At 38.0% G+C, this 19030-nt stretch overlaps 1 protein-coding gene across 3 annotated transcripts in view; it reads left to right on the forward strand.

Moving 5' to 3' along the window:
• The window catches only part of PIK3C2G (phosphatidylinositol-4-phosphate 3-kinase catalytic subunit type 2 gamma), a 466126-nt gene that overhangs the window by 184414 nt on the left and 262682 nt on the right, over positions 1-19030 (forward strand). For all 3 annotated transcript variants that reach the window (XM_040235274.1, XM_040235275.1, XM_040235276.1), the window contains one exon: positions 1656-1750. In XM_040235274.1, the coding sequence (XP_040091208.1) occupies positions 1656-1750 (95 nt within the window). The remainder of the gene's footprint in view (positions 1-1655; positions 1751-19030) is intronic.

Below are 19030 nucleotides of genomic sequence, written 5' to 3' on the forward strand. Positions count from 1 at the left end.
CTCCTGCATTGGTACACAGATTCTTAACCACTGAGACAACTAGGAAGCCAACGAAGTGTGCATCCAAAATATTGTCTCCTTCTTAGATGATGATGCAGGATGTAGGGAGAAATTGTAGCAGTAGACAGAGTGATGCAGTGAATTTGGAAGCAAGGGAGGCCATTCATGATCAGTAAGTAGTTTCTGGGTTCAGAAAGAAATCACAAGGAAGTCTTAAAAGAAAGCTAAAAGACAAGCATGGAAGTAGACTCTGAGGTATCTCTCTCCTGCTAATGTACTCATAGGATATGTTCACGATAAGGGCATGAACACAGCCCCTGGTCTAGTCAATCCAATATTAGCATGTTAGTTAAAGAAGGTCATAGCTGCAGTTTAAGACAACACACGTTATGATCTTTATATATTCAGACAGCATCATGAGTTTATGCAAATTTTCTGAGATCATCTTTGACATTCTCACACTTCAGGAATTCATAAACATTCCCATCCTGGAGGATAATTAGCATACTGAGGTGCTTCTTTAGGTGTGTGTTGAATGAATGCTGTACCCATTTTTTCTGCTCTCTGGACTGTGGCATTAACTCTGTGTGTGTATGTGACTTAAATGGCTTACGGAGCAACAAGCCATAGAAACTTTGTTTTTCAAGCAGGAATAAGTACTTTCAGAAAGATAGGAAGAAAACCTGACATTCATTTTCACAGCTTATTGTGGTTCATGAGATGATGATGATGATGATGAGGGCCCAGATGCCGAGTGCTGATGGCGAAGTCCCTGTAGAGTGGGTGTGGAAGTCTAAATTAGGTCTCAAAGGTTGCTGTTGCTGTCTGTGTTTTTCCGTCAGGTTCGATATCTTAGAAAACATTAGAAAGTTGTCCACAGTGCAGATGAAGGAATGGGAGATTGGAGGATGGGTAGAATTATGTGTCCACCGAAAGGCACCTTTGACATTTAAAAGTAAAGCTTCAAAGTCTACATGTTAATACTCAGTAGGTGATTTCAGTTAAGGCTTTGAGTATGCGGGGCTTCCCTGATAGCTCAGTTGGTAAAGAATCTGTGTGCAATGCAGGATACTCCGGTTCAATTCCTGGGTCAGGAAGAACCCCTGGAGAAGGGATAGACTACCCACTCCAGTATTCTTGGGCTTCCCTAGAGGCTCAACTAGTAAAGTATCTGCCCGCAATGCAGGAGACATGGGTTTGATCCAGGCTACCCACTCCAGTATTCTGGCCTATAGTATTCCATGGATCCATGGGGTCACAAAGAGTTGGACACAACTGAATGACTTTCACTTTTTCAAACCAAAAGAAGAGAATCATCTATTGTTTAATAATGCCATTTTTTATATCCAAGACACTGTTCATGATATTATTTTCTGTGTGCCAGGATTCTCTCCCTAGGCATGGTTGAACTCCACCAACCACCTGCTCTTATTTATTCTGTGATACTAAAAGCCAAAAAAGAAAATTGTGTGATATGTATATATGCTCTGTTATTAGTTACACACTATCAAATTATTATAAAGCTATCAAATATAAGTATTTTGTCAAACCGTTTATGCTGTTTTCCCTTTCTCAAGCCTCTTAAGTACCTCTGTATTCTGCTATAATTTTGTTACTGAGGAAAAACAAGTAAAGTAATTGATCTCTTATTTCAGGCTGTCAAGTTTGAATGGAGCCTTGAGAGTCCTCTAGTGCAACTTCTGTTACACCGCTCACTACAAAGCGTCCAGATTGCCCATCGTCTTTACTGGTAAGAATAACCAAAGTAGCATAGGATGCCTTTTTTTTATTGTCAACTTATTTTTGTGGGGCAGCTTTTCCTTGTAAAACTGATTCAAACTTCCACTTAAAATTCAGCCAAATGTGAGTCTTTATCAGGGTTATTTTTGAGTATAATTTAACTGTCATTGTCTTCAAAATCTTCCTTTTGTACTGTTGGTGCTCTTTAAATCCAACTGGAATTTTAAATCTAGGTGATCCTTTTCCAATAGCTTTAAATCGCAAGGTCTACATGTGGTCACATCCACTTGTTGAATATTTCAGTATAAAATCTAGTTATAAGACTGTGTATGTTTTGGAAGAATATAAGCTTGAAAAGTAATTTCTGTAACAATATTAGTTACAAACAGTGGGATCAAGGCCAATATATACTGTCTTAAGCTTATAATTCCTGGATCGCTAAAGTTTTCCAAAAACATTAAATTTGAATACTATTAGTGAAGAAGTTAGACTTATTTAAGATTTATCAAGATTTCTCCCTACTCCTGATTTATCAAGATTTCTCCCTACTGCCTGCTCCTGATCCTACTAAACAAGGTGTTCTTTGGATGCTGTTCTCCCTACTGTTATTACTAAATTCGCACAAAAAATTTAACGATTACAAGTGTCAGTAACCTAAGGATGGAATTCAATCTATCCACATATGTATGACAAGCATCATTTATTGGCTTCAATTGCTAGTGAAGAACTATAATTAGTGGGAAAAAAGGAAGTCATAATTTTTGAATATCATGTTTTTCTACTTCAAAAACCATTGCTCTTGTTGACATCACTCTTCCCATGAAAACGACTCAAGGATTTCATATAAAAATAGAAATACAAGGAATTGTCAAGCCCTAATGTTTGATTAGATGCAGATTTCTATTTCAAGTGTCTAATAGAAAAGCCAGATCATTTTCCTCTAGTATGTCAGTATAATTAGCCATCAGATACATTGGCCAACAGCAGGCCTTCCACTAAGTAGACTCTCTTCATCAGACTCTGAATTAAGTCTTATTCTCTTACATTTTTCCAACAGCTACTTTGATGATAAGGGAAGTTAAGTGGAAATATTTGTTGGTATTTCACTGTCTATTAAAGCTAGAACTCCATTACCCTCAACATTTATTTCCCTTAAAACGTCACTATTTTTTCACTTTTCACTTTTTAAAAACATGTTTACTAAAATGAAGACATATTTAAAAGTAACATGACCACATAACAGTCTTGATTTAAATATTTGAACCAAAACATAATATCAAATATATAAAGTAGAAGAGCAAATAAAAAGATCATTTTAAAAATTAGAATAAAATATTGAGAACTTACTTTGATTGTTATAATACTAGTACTAGAGCCATCTTAGTAAGTTCTTCATCTGCTAAGGGTACGAAAAGTGGGGTCATTTAATAGGAAACAGTGAGTACAGACAGAGCTGTCACTCAATGCCACATTTGCAGGTTCACAATAAATACAATAATGTCACTTTGTCAAAGAAGGTGGGAGGAAAGACTTTCTCAGTATAGAACTCATCCTTATGAAAAAGAGAAAAAAGAGTAACAAAGCCCATTTCCCTTCTCAATGATTTAAGAAGAGAGTAAGATAGAGGGACTAGAAAAAGATATAAGTTATAAATGGACTGCTTGTTTTTGAATGCTTAATTTATGAAAATATGAAAAAGGAACAAGACAACATGAAGGGAAATTTTAAAATACCCATCTCATTTTAAAACTTAAGAATTAACAATCAGGCAAATTATTCTAAGCATCAAAGAACATTACGTATATTTAAAATATATCTTGGAGTTAAAAAAAAAAAAAAGCTGCTGCCTAGCATCGTATTTGGAGCTTCCCAGGTGGCTTGGTGGTAAAGAATCCACCTGCAGTGCAGGAGACACAGGATTTACAGGTTTGATCCCTGGGTTGGGAGAATACCTTGGAGAAAAAATAATGGCAACCCACTCCAGTATTCTTGCCTGGAGAATCCCATGGACAGAGGAGCCTGGCAGGCTATAGTCCATGGGGTCGCAGAGTCTGACACGACTGAGCGACTGAAAATGAGCATCATATTTAGGAGACAACACTTGTATGTAGAATGCTGTTTAAACTTCAAAGATGCAGCTCAGACTCCTCATGATACACTTGAAAACATTCTCAATTTATCTTTCCTTAGAAAACAAAGCAACAACAATAAAAACCAATATTTGGTAACTTTTAAAGAAAAGTTCCACCAGACATCAGTTTAATGATTTTTTTCTACTTAGGTGAGTTCCTGCTTCTTCATATTCAGCATATTTACCACTGAACTCAATGACTTACCCTGCTCACTCAGGTCTTGGAAGCTTTTCTGAACTCTCCCTGTTTCTCACTAGTATGCTCAGTTGTTTACCAAGCCCTGTAATTGAATACCTCCCAAATAGGTCTCCCCTAAACAGTTGCTTCCATCTGCCACTGATCAGAAGATTAACTCCTCAGATATTGAATTGTGAATAAACAAGCTTTCACAGAAACCATCTTGACTACTTACCATCACTGCGGGCAGACTTCCTGAAAAGGGAAATTGACTTGGAGTTACTGCAAGTCTCCTCCATTGAAAGGGTGACATAGAATGAATATCCCCAATTTTTCATGGAAAGGGAGCTAACAATAAGCTTTGGATTGGGAAAGTTTAAAATCTCTCAATCACAGTTTGCACCCTAAAAGGTGACTGTAAATTGGTAGGGTAGCATTTGGAGTTCATACTTAAGAGGCCCCTCCCCCATCATATAGCAATTATAGAAATTTAAGCTCAGACCCTTTCCATTTTGAATAAGAAATAAACAAACAGCCATCGCTAGCTGATAGTGAGATACTGGATTGAATGGGATGTCCCCCAAAATGTATTTACATCTTAACTCTAGGAACCTGTGACTCTGAGCTTATTTGGAAAAAGGGTCTTTGAAGATATAATTAAATTTAAAATCTTGAGATTAGATTGTCCTGTTTTATCAGTGTGTGAGTGCTAAGTTGCTTCAGTCGTATTCAACTCTGTGCGACCCCATGGACCGTAACCTTCCAGGCTCCTATGTCCAAGGGATTTGCCAGGCAAGAATACTGGAGCGGGTTGCCATGCCCTTCTCCAGGGGATCTCCCTGACTCAGGGATCAAACCCAAGTCCCTGGCATCTCCTGCATTGGCAGGCAGGTTGTTTACCACTGAGCCACCTGGGAAACCCAGTGTGGGTTTTTATCAGAGTGGGTCCTAAATCCAATGACAACTGTCCTTGTAAGAAACAGAAGAGAAGGTACACACATACAGAAAAGGCCATGTGGAGATGGCATCATTGACGGGAGTGATACAGCCCAAAGCCAAGGAATGTCCAGAGTCATCAGAAGCTAGAAGAGGCAAGGGAGGATTCTCCCCCTGAGCCTTAAGAGGGAGCACAGCCCAATCTTGATTTCAAACTTCTGGTCTCCAGAGCTGTGAGATTAATCTCGAATGTTCAGTTTGCATTGATCTATTATGGCAACCACAGGAAGTACACAGTAAGGACAGGACTTTATGAAGGGCCCTGAGTAGACTGGCTCTGATGATACACCACACAGGAAGCTTCTCCTGACTCTTTCCGCAGCCACTGTCCAGCATGAGTACTGCTCCCATGCTGTCTCCCAGAGTACACCCTATATGACTGCACAGGTGTCATGTCGCATCACCTTAACACTTCTGTTCCGCTGTCTGCTTCCCCTCCTAGTCCTTATAGTAACTCATGACAGCTATCATGTCATACTCATCAACGTACTAATCATACCAATGCCCGAAACTCAGGAGATACTGACAAAAAAACATTTTTAAAGTCAGGAAACCAGAGAAATGTCTTTAAGGCCAGCGATAGTTGCACATGCAGGGAATTCAGTGCACTCACAAAGGTACTGTCAGTGCCCTAGGCAGACCCCTGTACCAGCTGGTGGACCCATCTCGCAGCTTCTGTGAATACTGACCGCCAGTTGACAGCTGCATCTTCTCTGCAGAACTGGTCTCTGCTATCATAGCTACCTAGTCTGGGGAGTGGGGAATCATTAAGGTACAATTTTCATTCTAAGCCTCCACCGAGATGACTCAAAGCTAGATTAGACCTTGATCTCCGGGTTAACTTCTTCCCCTTCCCTACAGTGCTTCTCACTCCCTCAAAGGTTTTTTATTTTTTTATTATTATTTTTTTCTTTTCCATGAAGAGTACTCCTTCAGTAAATCACATACACCTTAATTCCTGTGTTATAATCTGTTCTAGGGAAGCTTAGCTAAGATAAGCATTTCTTTATCAAAGAAAACTAATTCAAATATTTGCTTTAAAAAAATTGGAGCATCAGTATGCTAGACACGTATCATAAGTGGAAAAGCAATATTGCAGTCTTTCATATTCCTAATAGTATTAATAAGCCTGGCTGAATAAGATCCGAGAGAGCCATTTTGAATAAAAATCTGTATAAAATTTTTTTTTAAGTTATATCCTACAAAACTCTGAAAGTGTTCTCTTCAAAGTGTGGAGATAACCTGAGACGAAATGCCCATTGGCAGACTCTCCAAGTACAACAATATTTTTCTGTCTTATTCACTGATAAATAATATCATATGTATCAAGTACTATCAAGTATATAATATATATTTATCAAATATACCATATGTATCAAGTACTATCAAGGACAGTACTTGGCACTTGACATAATAAATTGCTACTGAAGGGATGAATAGGACGAAGTTGCCCCAGGCCCAGCTGGGTACATGCAGACTTGTGACAGAAGGGGGCAGAAGAGAGCTGCTTGAGCAGTCAATCGGTCTTGAAGCCAAACAATGCTGGCAGGGCTGGAACAGTATCAGGTGATTGGCCTCTGATGCAGTGTCTGCTGAAACAGCTGGGAGAATGCTGCAGTGAACTAAGGCCCTGGAGTCTCTGGGACCACGAGGACTTTCCAGCGTGGCCCATGGTATCAAAGGACTATTGAGCTCTAATGTAGTACTCATAAAATCGAGATGATTTGAAAACTGACTAGTCATTTTCTTAGCAATCTACCTTAAACTTTTCTTATCTAAAATTTTGAGGCAATTTCTCAAATCAGGGACTGCTCTAAATAAAGCAAAATAATGTGGAAATTTTGCATCATGTGATCTGAAGTCACATGTCCCCCTTACCCCTCTCCTAAATATGTCACAACCACTCCTTTTGGTTCAATAATGTTCCCTCTCAGAAGTACTCTTCTCATATTTTATATATTCAGAACATAATGCTTATGAGGAATTAATTTATCGTTTGTTCATATTTAAATATTTTATTTTTGGCTGTGCTGGGTCTTCGTTGCTGTAAGCGGGCTTTCTCTAGTTGTGATGAGTGGAGTTACTCTCTAGTTGCTGTGAATGGACTTCTTATAATAGCTTCTCTTGTTGCAGAGTACGGGCCCTAGGGCATGCAGTCTTCAGTAGAGCATGCTAGCACACTGGTTTAGTTGCCTCAAGGCATGTGAAATCTTCCCCAACCAGGTATTGAACCCATGTCCCCCACATTGGCAGGGGGATTCTTAACCACTGGACCACCAGGGAAGTCCTCATTTGTCCATTTATATGACAGATGTTAAGATGTTAGATACTGGTGGACTATTAAGGATAGATTAGAATGGTGTTTGCCTAAAGAAACTCACAGGCTGACTCTCATTAGCATCCAGCAGGTAGGAAAAAAAACCTATGGGCTGTGTGGCAGGGACAGAGTAGAAGGAGAAAGCTGACAGCAGATTCTGTCCATTTTATAGTTTTGCCCGTGACCTGTTCAAAATATAATGTGAGCACAAGGCAGAGAGGCAAGGCTGGCAATCGAGTAAATAAAAAACACTTCCATCTGTCAGACTTAAATATTGATAAAGGCATACAAATTACACACAGAGGTACGTGTTCTGTCTCTTTTGAGGTCTGGAACACTCCCTAAAGTGAGAGTGAAGACCTGCGCTTTAAGGAGTTATTGCAGTGTAATAGAGCACGCATGATATAGAATCAATAGGAGGTTTTAAAGCCTCAATCCTTTATCTTCTAGAATCATTTTATTGCCACTAGTTCACCATTTTACCTTTATAGTGTAATAAATAATAAATTGTTGCTTCACTTTTTTGTAAGAGGAAGATATATCTTGTCATTTAATATTGATCTGTTATAATCATCTTTCACCCTGTCAATCTCAGAAAAGTACACACCAGATAAAATCCCTATAATAAGCAATTCAACAGACTAATGATAGCTCTTCTCCACTCTGACCAACCTGGAGAACAGCGACGGTTATTTGTGAAAAGGTTTACATTTTACATAATAATCTATAAAATTCATTAGCACAGTTTTCTAGTTAAGGTCAAAAAATAAGAACAATTGGTTTTTGTCTGTTTTATATGATAGAGGTTATATGTAGTTCCTTTAATAAAAAGATTTATTTAAAAAGCATAATATAAATTTTAAGTTATTTTCTAATATAATTTGTCTTATTGCTATTAAATATATATGAATCTGATGTGACCCCCTGGACTGTATAAGCCCACTAGGCTCCTCTGTCCATGGAATTTTCCCGGCAAGAATACTGGAGTGGGTTGCCAGTCTCTTCTCCAGGGGATCTTCCCAACCCAGGGGTCAACCCCGGGTCTCCCACATTGCAGGCAAATTCTTTACCACGTGAGCCATGAGGAAAGCCTGATACAAAGGTCTACTATAGATCAGTGAAAAACAGGCACAAAGCTTCACCTTCAATTTATTCCTAGTTTAAATTATTTTTCCCTGTTATTCTTCTACTTTGTTAAATAAGTTAAGAGTTGTTAAAAGGAACATTTTGTATATATGTATTGACCTCAATTATTGGAACTCAGACATCTGACGTTGGGAACTAAACTTTCTAATCCAGTCTGTCGCAATTTTTCATTATAACTGCATGCAATTACATCATTGCTTCCTTCGATAGTCATCTGGTTCCCTTATAATAATATTAGCCTCTCTCTGCCATAGTTTATGCTAGAGATTTGGGTTAAGACCTTGAAAAACAGCATTATATTGTTTGATTTTTGTTGGTTTTTAATGAAGATCAGGAAAAAGATCTGGATTGATGACAGGTAATAGAAGCATATTACCACACTAATGGTATTGGACCCAGAAAAAGAAAGAGAGAGAATCAGAGCATCAGGCTGAAGATATTTTTAGGTGCCAGGTCTAGAAATAGCACATACACTTTGGATTATGTTCCATACATGGGAAGTCAATAGGAAGGCCCCGTCCACTGTCAGCTAGCATAGGAAAGAAGATTGGGTATATATCTACGTGAATGCATGCTCATCCTCCTCAGTCATGTCTGACTCTGTGCGATTCTACAGACTGCAGCTCACTAGACTCCTATGTCCATGGAATTTTCCAGGCGAGAATACTAGGTCAAGTTGCTATTTCCTCCTCCAGGGAATCTTCCAGTCCAGGGATCGAACCTAAGTCTTCTGGGTCTCCTGCACTGGCAGGCAGATTCTTTACCACTGAGCCACCTGGGAAGCATGCATACTTTCATTTACTTCATTACTTCCCTTTTCTTTAAGACACTTTAGGCCGCAAGTAACAGAAACTTTTGATCCAAATGGTTGAAATGATGTGAAAGATTAATCATCTCACAGTTTGCTTGTCCAGTGGTTCTGGAGTTTATTATTGCAGAAGCTCACTGATTTTGTCATTAAACTCAGTTTCCTTGATCTTTCTGCTCTGTCAACCTTAGTGTGTTGACTGGTCTCTAGTCCTTTTCATAACATGGTTACAAGAAGACTGCCAAAGTTGGTATCACATGCATACATGGCACCATGCAGCAAAAGGAAAAGGACCGATCTTTCTCCAACAAGAAAAGTTTTCTGTAAACTTCATAGCAGAGTTAACTTCCTATATCATTTGCCAGAATTGGGTTGCATGTCATCCTGAACCAGTTACCTAATTAAATGACAATTGAATGAGTTGACTTACCCAACTGATTTAGAATATTGAGAATCTGTCCCCAAACTGTTCGTCTCTCCTGAAGATTTTTGTATCTGAACAAAATCAGATTCTTTACTCAGATATAAATAGGGAAATAGATTTGGTGTAGATAAAACCCTCTATTCCCTTTCTGTACTGTGAGGCTCTATCTTGATCATCTCTCCTAACATAGAACATTGCATATAGTAGAATCATTCAGTTCAGTTCAGTTCAATTCAGTTCAGTTGCTCAGTTGTGTCTGACTCTTTGCAACCCCATGGACTGCAGCACAACAGGCCTCCCTGTCCATCACCAACTCCCAGAGCTTGCTCAAACTCATGTCCATTCAGCCATCTCATCCTCGGTCATTCCCTTCTCCTCATGCCTTCAATCTTTCCCAGCCTCAGGGTCTTTTCTAATGAGTCAGTTCTTCACATCAGGTGGCCAAAGTATTGGAGCTTCAGCTTCAGCATCAGTCCTTCCAAAGAATATTCAGGACTGATTTCTTTTAGAACTGACTGGTTGGATCTCCTTGTAATCCAAGAGACTCTCAAGAGTCTTCTCCAACACCACAGTACAAAAACATCAATTCTTCAGCACTCAGCTTTCTTTATGGTCCAACTTTCACATCCATACATGACTACAGGATAAACCATAGCTTTGACTACACAGAACTTTGTCGGCAAAGTAATGTCTGCTTTTTAATATACTGCCTAGGTTTGTCATAGCTTTTCTTCCAAGGAGCAAGTGCCTTTTAATTTCATGGCTGCAGTCTCCATCTGCAGTGATTTTGGAGCCCAGGAAAATAAAGTCTCTCACTGTGTCCACTTTTTTCCCCTTCTATTTGCCATGAAGTGATGGGACCAGATGCCATGATCTTTGTTTTTTGAATGTTGAGTTTTAAACCAGCTTTTTCAACTCTCTTCTTTCACTTTCATCAAGAGGCTCTTTAGTTCTTCACTTTCTGCCATAAAGGTGGTGTCATCTGCGTATATAGATGATACCACCCATATGGCAGAAAGTAGAATTATTGGTGCTCAATATATATTTGTTGAGTGAATTTTAAAAATAATCACACCACATACATTGGTGCTGCCAACAGATTATCTTAACTACTGTACTTACAACAGCAGGCAATCCGCCCAAATCATATTATATTAAATGTATAGAGTTGGCCATTGGTATTCTAATAATCATATTTGTTGAGTTAAATGACTTACAGAAAAATATGGTAGTCTGGAATAAATTTTTTGAAGAGCTATCAGGTGTTAATACTGATTGAGTCCACAGAGTGAGATGCTTCTAATGACTTTAACTATGCTGTTTCTTAAAGCCCTGATTGAAAATGAAAGGTTACGTCTAGTGATTTGGCAAGAAGTGTTTTAGGGGCAAACCTTGCGAAATAGCTGATTACTATCTTTTAAAATATAATCTTCTGTATTGAGACTTTCTGTGAGCTTTAGGGAATTACTGAAGAGTTTATGACTTTTGCTGACTCCTGTATTCTCCAATTTTTTTTTTTTTCTGGGCTGTGAAGATTCTTAGTTCTTTTTGTTTTGTATCAGTTACTGAATAAGTCCTTTCTTTTTAGGCTCTAGTTTACTTTCTATCTTTGCCCATCAAAAGATCACTCTTTGAAAAGGTTGAATGGAGGTTTGATTTGCTTTTTTTCTAGCTCAGATTTCAACTTCATCTGTGTACATTTATTGTAGTTACAACAGAAAGGCATTTACTTTATTTTCCTCTAAAGAGCTTCATATGTGTTGCTTTCATTTGCAACAAAATCTAGACCTGGGTATCTCAATCAAATATTTGTCATCTTTAATAATTTAGAATTCTTGTTCTTGTTTTGGCATGTGTGATTCATTTTTAACCAAAGATGAGTGAACAGCTTGCACAAATAGTGTTTGTCTTCAGATATGACAATCTGCCTGATACATTAACCACTTGTGACAGAATGTCAAATTATTGGTCTATCTTAACTTGAGTTTAGTCATCTGAAATTGTTAAATGAAGAATCCTAATGTATGCATCACTTTCCTTTTTATATTGGGCACTGTGTATATATGTATACTAAGATACTGTAAATGTCATTCGGTTGCCAAAATGATGAAATTTCCATTACTTTCTTCCAAGTAAAACCTAACATTACTTTTACAGAGTCTCAGTTTTTTATCTCAACAAAAATTGATTGAGAACTCTGCAAATATCACAGAATTCAGTTGGAGGTTTACTTTCTAGTTGTCATGGGGGCAGCTAAAAAAGTGGACCAGTGGATTTCATGGAACAGAGGTAGAAAAGTACATGAGAAGTCTACTGAGAAAAAGTGTTAGGTTAGTCATCCATTCTTTCATTCATATATCTGTTCCCCAAGTTTTTATTGAGTGTCTATTATATACATAATTTTAGCTATTTTGTGAAAGGAATAAAAAACATAAACAAATTATGATAAACATAGTTTAAGTAATGTGTTTTCTTCAACCATTTGCTTCCCTCTTAGCTAATCCAAGCAGTTACTACAGATGCTAGAGTTTATTTTTCAACTCTGTTGTCTCAAAAGAATAATTATAAACATTTTATTCAATGATTTTTAAGCCCTCTGATTGAATTATGAAACCAAATTCAGTGTTCAGTTCAGTTCAGTCGCTCAGTTGTGTCTGACTCTTTGCAACCCCATGAATTGCAGCACGCCAGGCCTCCCTGTCCATCACCAACTCCCAGAGTTTACCCAAACTCATGTCCATTGAGTCACTGATGCCATCTAACCATCTCATCCCTGTTTTCCCCTTCTCCTCCTGCCTTCAATCTTTCCCAGCATCAGGGTCTTTTCAAATGAGTCAGTTCTTCGCATCAGGTGGCCAAAATATTGGAGTTTCAGCTTTAACATCAGTCCTTCCAATGAATACCCAGAACTGATTACCCTTAGGATGGACTGGTTGGATCTCCTTGCAGTCCAAGGGACTCTCAAGAGTCTTCTCCAACACCACAGTTCAAAAGCATCGATTCTTCTGCACTCAGCCCTCTTTATAGTCCAATTCTCACATCCGTATATTCAGTGTGTTCGTGTGCAATTACTTGTTCTTGGGAATAGTTGTGTCAAGCGTCCAGTGAACCACTTCCTAGGATCAAGGAACTTCATGAACTTAATTGGTGATGAGATGGTGTCTTGGATAATCTTTAGGAGTATTTTACTATCCTTTCTCTGCTAAGACTAAAATACTAAAGTTTATCAGCTCTGGTATGGCTCTGACTTGAAGAGTATTACTAAAAATTCTAATCATCCAACTCTCTCTTTTCAATACTCTTTCTTCTCAGGACAGCACTGCCTTCTGGTAGACATAGTATGATTAATGCTAGATAATATACCAGTCATTTTAAATACTCCTTCATTAATTCAGAGAACTCTGTTATCTCCACTCTTCAAATGAAAAACAAAGTTCTCAAAAGGCAAAATATGCAAAGCCACTAAATGGAAGAGCCAGAAATTGACCCTGAGTCTCATCTATTATGATCCACCAAGCCATGTAAATATTATAAAAGATAATAATAAAAGGCAGAATAATGTAATAGTAAGAGAACAAGCTTTGGAGGAAAACATAATAGAAATTCCAACTCAGATCTCTACTAGCTAAATGCTCTCAGAAAAAATTACTTAATTTCCCTGATCTTTTTCATAATCTGTAAAAAGAAATACAATTATGCCTAATAGTTGTTAAAATGGGTTGAGATCATAAATCAATTTGTGTATTTAACACATCTAAGGATGTATTTTTGAGTCATTTAGAAAACATAGGAATTCATTTAGAAACATAAAATTACAGTTCCCAAGGTTATATCACTAATTAATAATTGTGTTGAATTTAAATCTTGGATTATTGACATTTGACTCCTCACTCCTACCATTGTTCTTTGTTTTTTTTTTTTTTCAATTCAAATTTATAATTGAAGTTTAATAATAGAATTTGGATGTGGGACCAGGAAAATCAATGTGTATACAAATTAGTTCAGAGACCTCTTGAGAAAACTATCTTGAAACATTCTCAGTATCAGAAAAAGTTGGGAATATGTGCATCGTTTAGGTTCAGAGAAATTTAACAGACAAAGGAATCTAACAACATTCACAGATTGCCTGTTGATACTTGTTTTTACATTTCAACAGCCAGCATCTATATCACTCACATCACTCCACTGCCTGCTAACACAATTCAGAAGATACAAGTAAAAATTTCCACCAACCCTTTGTTTATTTTAAAGGGTTATGACTGTAAAGTGCAAAACTGTACTCACTCAAGAAGTTGGGAAAGTCAAAGGCAAAGAACTAAAGAACCTCTTACAACAGCAAGAGAATGGATCACCAAAGCATTGCTAAACCTACCACACTAGGAAAGCATTGTAGGCTATCCAAGAAAAGATAAGAAATCACTGGGACATCTCATGAAATGGGGAAGAAAATGTGATTGGTGGTCATCATGGACTTATTCATAATTTAGTCAGATTTTCAAACCTTGAATGACTTATTCATTTGGTACAAAATGTCTATAATAAACCTTATTACTGAACTTGTGACTAAAATGCAATAATTCGTTCTTAAGGTAAAATAACATCAGTTATGCAGGGTTCACTTTCAGGGTCATAGTTGGCAATTCTTTCCAATTTGGCAGTGGATTAATGACAAGTGAAGACTGAATGTTGCTCTGGTCTCTTTCCTTTACCCAGAAGCCTTAGCAATTATTATCTTGAAGAAATTATTTTTATTTCTGTACATGTGATGATGGGCTTCCCTGATGGCTCAGAGGGTAAAGCGTCTGTCTGCAATGCAGGAGACCCGGGTTTGACCCCTGGGTCGGGAAGATCCCCTGAAGAAGAAAATGGCAACCCACTCCAGTATTCTTGCCTGGAGAATCCCATGGACAGAGGAACCTAGTAGGCTACAGTCCATGGGGTCACAAAGAGTTGGACAGAACTGAGCAGCTTCACTTTTTTTTTTCAATATTAAAGTTAGGTCCAACTTCTAGGGGACTTTGTATCTGTCACTTTTGGAGCTTTATTTTGAAGCACCCAGTGATCTTTGCTATGACACACCATGCCTTTTTGGTCCTGGGCAATTGACTTAACCATCTGAGCTTCCATTTCCTTATTTGCAAAACAAGAATAACATACTTACCATAAGTACCTAGCATAAGCCCTGACACCTGTAGCTACTCAATAAATATATGTTGAATCAGTCAATCATAGAAAGAATTGAGATTTTTTTGAAAATGGAATGACATAAAATTATGCAATATGCCTCCTACAGCTCCTAGACATGACAATTATTTCTTCTTATGCTTTTCTTTCTTTCCCTTTCTTTTTTTCTTAATCTTTTTAATCAAATGATATTTTATTTGTTAGAATATAGCACTCCCCAACTGAAGGGTATTTCATCAGATAAGTGGGCATATATCTGTAACTCTGTGGTCTAATTCATTCATATTTCACCTAAGTGTAAATAGGAAAACTACATACCTGGGAAAACTGCTGGAACACTATTCCTCATGTTTCTCACCATTCCACATTTTATCAGCATTCTGGAACGTTTCATTTCTAAATGAATGATTCAGCTAAAATCTTCAAGTGTCAAGAGCCCTCAACCTCCTTTTTTACCAGTAAAACTTAGCACCTTCACACTTCAGTAACTCCTTTCCATGGCTACATATTTAATCTTGTCATCACTAAGAATGACACTTCATTTGAAGTTTTAAATTTAGAAATCTAATGTATTAATCTTTTCACATTTTGACTTTACCACAAATACTAAACTCAGAGTTCAGTGTCAATAGAAACTCCACTCCTGACCTTCACCAGTTCTTCAGCCTCATCAAACCACTCAGAGTTGACTTACTTTTCTATCAGTTTTTCTAGCCACTCATTTCTATATCTGGGTTAATTTTCTCCATCACCCACTGTATCTACCAAGTTAACTTAAAAAATATGAATCAGTACCATCTCCATTAAACCCTTAACTTAGAACATCATCATTTCCCTACTAATAATGCTGTTGTTTATTATTTCATCTACCCAATTAAATGATTCAGCAGTATCTGTAAGACACAAATCAAATTCATTCATCCTATACTATATAGAATGACCCACAAGATAAATTTAATTTTATTATCTGTAGCAGGAAAGCCTGTGCTTTTCCAAGACATGCAGTTTGTGATTAACATATAAAAATGTAGGTTTTCTTAACTCACAGGGTAATCGTTAATAGTTTAGGATCTACATCACTATACCTGGATGCAAAACTTGGTTCTACTATTTACTAGGTATCTGACTTCCAGCAAGGTACTTAAACTTTATGAGACCAGTTTTTCTCAGGCATTACAAGTGAGAATATCATTTACTTTCAGAGGGTTGTTGTGAGATCAGATTTGGAATGAAAGTGATAGAGAACTTTGTGATACAGAAAATCTAACCAGTGTCAGGCTTATATCTATAAGAGATGTTATCCTATCCCATAGGAAGGTTTACTCATTAAATAGGTATTCACTTAGCACATTCCATGGGCTTCCCAGGTAGCTCAGCTGGTAAAGAACCACCTATAATGCTGGAGACCCTGGTTCAATTCCAAGGGCAGGAAGTTCCCCTGGAAAAGGGATAGGCTACCGCTCCAGTATTCTTGGGCTTCCCTTGTGGCTCAGATGGTAAAGAATCCACCTGCAATGAGGAGACTTGGGTTAGATCCCTGGGTTGGGACGATCCACTGGAGGAGGGCATGGCAACCCACTCCAGTATTCTAGCCTGGAGAATCCTCATGGACAGAGGAGCCTGGCAGGCTATATTTCTTGGGTAGAAAAGAGTTGGACACGACTGAGTGACTAAGCACAGAAGCACCTTCCATGAGCTACGTTATATTGTCATCTTCAGGGATATAACAGTGGATAAAAGATACAAAAATCCCTGCTCTTCTTTATGTGTCGTTTGAGAGAAATAAGATACACAGTTATAGGATGTTGGTATGATTTAGGGAGAAAAATGAAACAATCAGGAGATACAGGAATACAAGAGTCAAAGGAGTTGCAATTTTAAGATAGAGCAGCTGGAAAGCTGGATTTGATCCCGAGATTCGGAAGATCCCCTGGAGAAGGGAATGGCTACCCACTCCAGTATTCTTGCCTGAAGAGTCCAATGGACAGAGGAGCCTGGTGGCCTATAGTCCATAGGGTCACAAAGAGTCGGGCCCATGGGGTCATGAAGAGTTGGAAATGACTTGGTGACTGAACAACAAGGAAGGAAAGGCCTTATTAAAAAGGTGGTATTTGGAAGAAGACATCAGTGAAGTATAAGAATGGATTATTTAAGTATGTAAAGGAAGAGAATATCAGGGAGAGGAAATGGCAAATCCAAAGTGTTTTGGGGTGTTAGAGAAAAAACAATGAGACCAGTGTGGCCGAATTAACTTGAAAAGGGGGAAGAATAGTAGGAAATGAGATCACCTGGGAAAAAAGATGAAGATGGGGACAAGTTATATAAAATTCTCTGTAGCATTATGAGAATACTAGCTTTAATCTAAATGAAAAGTCATTAGAAGGTTCAGAGAAAATGAAAGACATGATCTGACTTATGTTTTAACAGAATTACCCTGTGTGCTGGGTTAAACATCAGCTGAGGAGAAATAATGGTAAGAACAAGAAAACCAGTTAGGAGGCTAATGCAGTGATCCAGGGGAGAGATTATAGTGTCCTAGTCTAGGATATAGTAGTAAAAGAAGTGAGAAATGGTTAAATTCTGGATTTACTTTAGAAATTGAAGCCAGCAGAATTTTCTGATGAATGAGAAGTATAAGAGAAACAATTAAATTATGATACCAAGGTTGTTGCTTGAAGAGCTGAAAGAATAGTTTTAAGAGTGTTTATTTATATGGGTAGGAAATAGACATCAAAACATCAATCTGGACCTATTAAAATCTGAAGTAATTATTGGACATCTTTATCTGTACTACAGGTAAAAAATGGATTTATCAACACAAAAGATGAGGCTTAAAACTATTAGCACAGATGATGTGGTGGTAGAATGAGAACAGATAGAAAGGCAAAGTCCAAATATTTCATGGTCAAGCCAACATTTCAGTCAAAAAGATAAGGCAGAAGCAGAAATAAAGACTAAAAAGAAGCAGAAACAGAGATGTAAAAGATAAGCCAAGTGAGCATGGAATCCTGCAATGTTATTTCTAAATAAAGAAAGTATAGAAATAAAACTGGTATGATCAACTTTGTCAAGGACTGCTAATAAGTTAAGTAGCTCTGAGATCAGAGTAGCACCGTGAAGTTCACCGCAGGTCACTGGAAAAGCAATTTGCAGTACAGTGGAGATAAAAGCCTGATAGGAATAGATTCAAGAGATAATGGAAGGGGGGATCAGTCAGTTCAGTCTCTCAGTCATCCGACTCTTTGCGACCCCATGGACTGCAGAATGCCAAGGCTTCCCTGTCCATCACCAACTCCAGCAGCTTACTCAAACTCATGTCCATCGAGTTGGTGATGCCATTCAACCATCTTGTCCTCTGTTGTTCCCTTCTCTTCCTGCCTTAGTCTTTCCCAGCATCGGGATCTGTTCCAATGAGTCAGTTCTTTGCATCAGGTGGCCAAAGTATTGGAGCTTCAGCTTTAGCATCAGTCCTTCCGAAGAATATTCAGTACTGATTTCCTTTAGGATGAACTGATTGGATTTCCTTGCAGTCCAAAGGACTCTCAAGAGTCTTCTCCAACACCGCATTTCAAAAGCATCAATTCTTCAGCACTCAGCTTTCTTTATAGTCCAACTCTCACATCCATACATGACTACTGGAAAAACCATTGCTTTGACTAGACGGACCTTTGTAGGCATCAAAGATAATGAATTTAAGTGTTTTACTGGGAAGGGAAAGAGAAGTGGGATCATGAAAATGAGCACTGGGTTTTTTTAGAATGTGAGAAATAGCAGCTTTTTAATATGTGTATATACTGTTGCTTTAGTCATGTTCGACTCTTTGTGACCCCATGGACTATAGCCTGCCAGGCTCCTCTGGTCATGGGATCCTCCAGGAAAGAATACTGGAGTTGCCATGCCTTCTTCCAGGAGATCTTCCCAACCCAGGGATCCAACCTGAATCTCTTACGTCTCCTGCGTTGGCAGGGATGTTCTTTACCACTACTGCCACCTTTGGAAGACCACTTTTTTATATACTGATGGGGGAAACTAATAGAGCAACACTAATGAGACAAAAGTGGTAAATTTTCTGATGCCTCGTCAGTGAGTAATGATAAGGAGCAGAA

The sequence above is a fragment of the Oryx dammah genome, unplaced genomic scaffold, assembly GCF_014754425.2.
Source record: "Oryx dammah isolate SB20612 unplaced genomic scaffold, SCBI_Odam_1.1 HiC_scaffold_29, whole genome shotgun sequence".
In the NCBI taxonomy this organism is placed as follows: domain Eukaryota; kingdom Metazoa; phylum Chordata; class Mammalia; order Artiodactyla; family Bovidae; genus Oryx; species Oryx dammah.